Source organism: Morone saxatilis, unplaced genomic scaffold (genome assembly GCF_004916995.1).
Source record: "Morone saxatilis isolate NCDOM2014 unplaced genomic scaffold, NCSU_SB_2.0 Contig6, whole genome shotgun sequence".
Classification (NCBI taxonomy): domain Eukaryota; kingdom Metazoa; phylum Chordata; class Actinopteri; family Moronidae; genus Morone; species Morone saxatilis.
The window spans coordinates 11092758-11094350 of record NW_023340206.1 but is presented as its reverse complement, the minus strand read 5'-3'; the positions used below and the strand labels follow the sequence as shown (position 1 = coordinate 11094350).

Below are 1593 nucleotides of genomic sequence, written 5' to 3'. Positions count from 1 at the left end.
ATTTCACGAAAGGGCAATTAATCATCCTCTTCTGATATATACACACACATTTAGACACAAACATACAAATCCTGCTCCAAATAAATGACACACTTGGAACGAACACAGGCCGCCACTGGCTTTCACACGATCCCTCTGGTCCCATGTTCACCCAATACGCCCCCGCTGCTGAATAATTGAGCATCTGGCAGCTACGGTACAGTGCACGTGTACAAGCGGGGTGGTGCCTGAAGCTGAAAACAATACTGTACAATTACACCGCAAAGTGAGAGACAGTAATAGTTTATATTTGCATCTCGAGGTGTTTCAGTGCAAAGAGCCGGCCCCCGTGTTCCCGTTTCCATTGCTTTTTATTAGAAAGATCTAAAAAACAGTGTGTTCAGCAGGCTAAACAACAACCGATAAGAAAAGTGTCTCATATCACAAGCTCTTTTTCACCTCAGCGTTTTGTGCCAGAGGTCGAAACAAGGCACGACATGCAGCCGGACATATTTCTGCCCCCCGGTCGAGCACTCCAGACAGCCGTAAACGGTTTCCCGCTTCTGATTGCCCATGCCGCAGAGGGCGCAGGGCCCCTTGGGGATGTTGTGTTTGAGGAGGTTGGCCCGCGTGTGGGAGCTTTCTCTCAGGTAGGCAGTGGACACGTCCGTCATGCTGGCTGCTTTCTCGTAGTAGTCGGTGACCATGTCGTCCATGTAGGTGTCGGAGTGGGTGAGCTCCTCAAATGTTCTGTTTTCTACGCAAAGAGTTGGACAAAGCAAAACTGTAGCAAATATGGTGGCGTGTTTATGATGAAGCAGAGGGTCGTTATTGTATGTACCTGCTCTGAAGGGGTTCCCGTAGATGATTCCAGACAGGAACCGCCGCAGTCGACCCATGGAGAAGTGACCGATGAAACCCCCGAGCTGCTCCCTGATCTGCTCCCGCTCAAACCCACCTTGAGACTCCGGAGCGACACAAATATCTGACACAGAGGAAGAAAATGTGTGTGTAAGAGAGAGTAACTTCAGGCAGCAATGCAGGTGTATTTACATCCTGCAACTATTGATTAGTACTTTCACAATTAATCATTTGGTCTATAAAATGAGGTCTTAAAGGTCCAGTGAGTTACATTATGGAGGATCACAGCTAGAAAACCGTACACACTGGACCTTTAAAATGTTTCTATGTGTCTGACCAACAATCAAAAACCAAAAGACGTTTTTTTTGCACTATCATAGATGACGAACAAACCCAACAAATATTCACATTTGAGAAGTCAGACAAGTTAATTTTGACACTTTTGGCCTTTAAACAATGACTGAAATATCAAAATAGTTGCAGTTTCATTTGTAAATGTTGACCTTGTAAAGGAAAGCCACCTACACAGCCGTAAATGTGAAACATTGTCCTTTATGGTGACTGGAGACTACGACTTTGGCATTATCTGATCTCTCATTTGAGGACTTTTTGCACTAAATTTGTTCTAAGATGAGTTAAGAACTATTGATCACTTATCAGGGTTCAGTCTCCCACAGAGAGATTACAGGATTTAGCAGACAAGATTTTTCAACCACGAAGGGATTCGAACCCTCAATCTTCTGATCCGAAGTC

General features: G+C 44.9%; 1 protein-coding gene across 2 annotated transcripts in view; it reads right to left on the bottom strand.

Moving 5' to 3' along the window:
* Positions 1–434: 434 nt before the first annotated feature.
* pjvk (pejvakin) overlaps positions 435–1593 on the bottom strand; it is a 4226-nt gene continuing 3067 nt past the window's right edge. The window contains exons 5-6 of one of the 2 annotated variants that reach the window (XM_035677921.1): positions 821–964; positions 435–736 (exon numbers count right to left, since the gene is read on the bottom strand). In XM_035677921.1, coding sequence (XP_035533814.1) covers positions 435–736; positions 821–964 — 446 coding nt within the window. Of the gene's footprint in view, positions 783–820; positions 965–1593 lie in introns of both variants that reach the window. The other variant, XM_035677922.1, reaches the window with a different exon arrangement.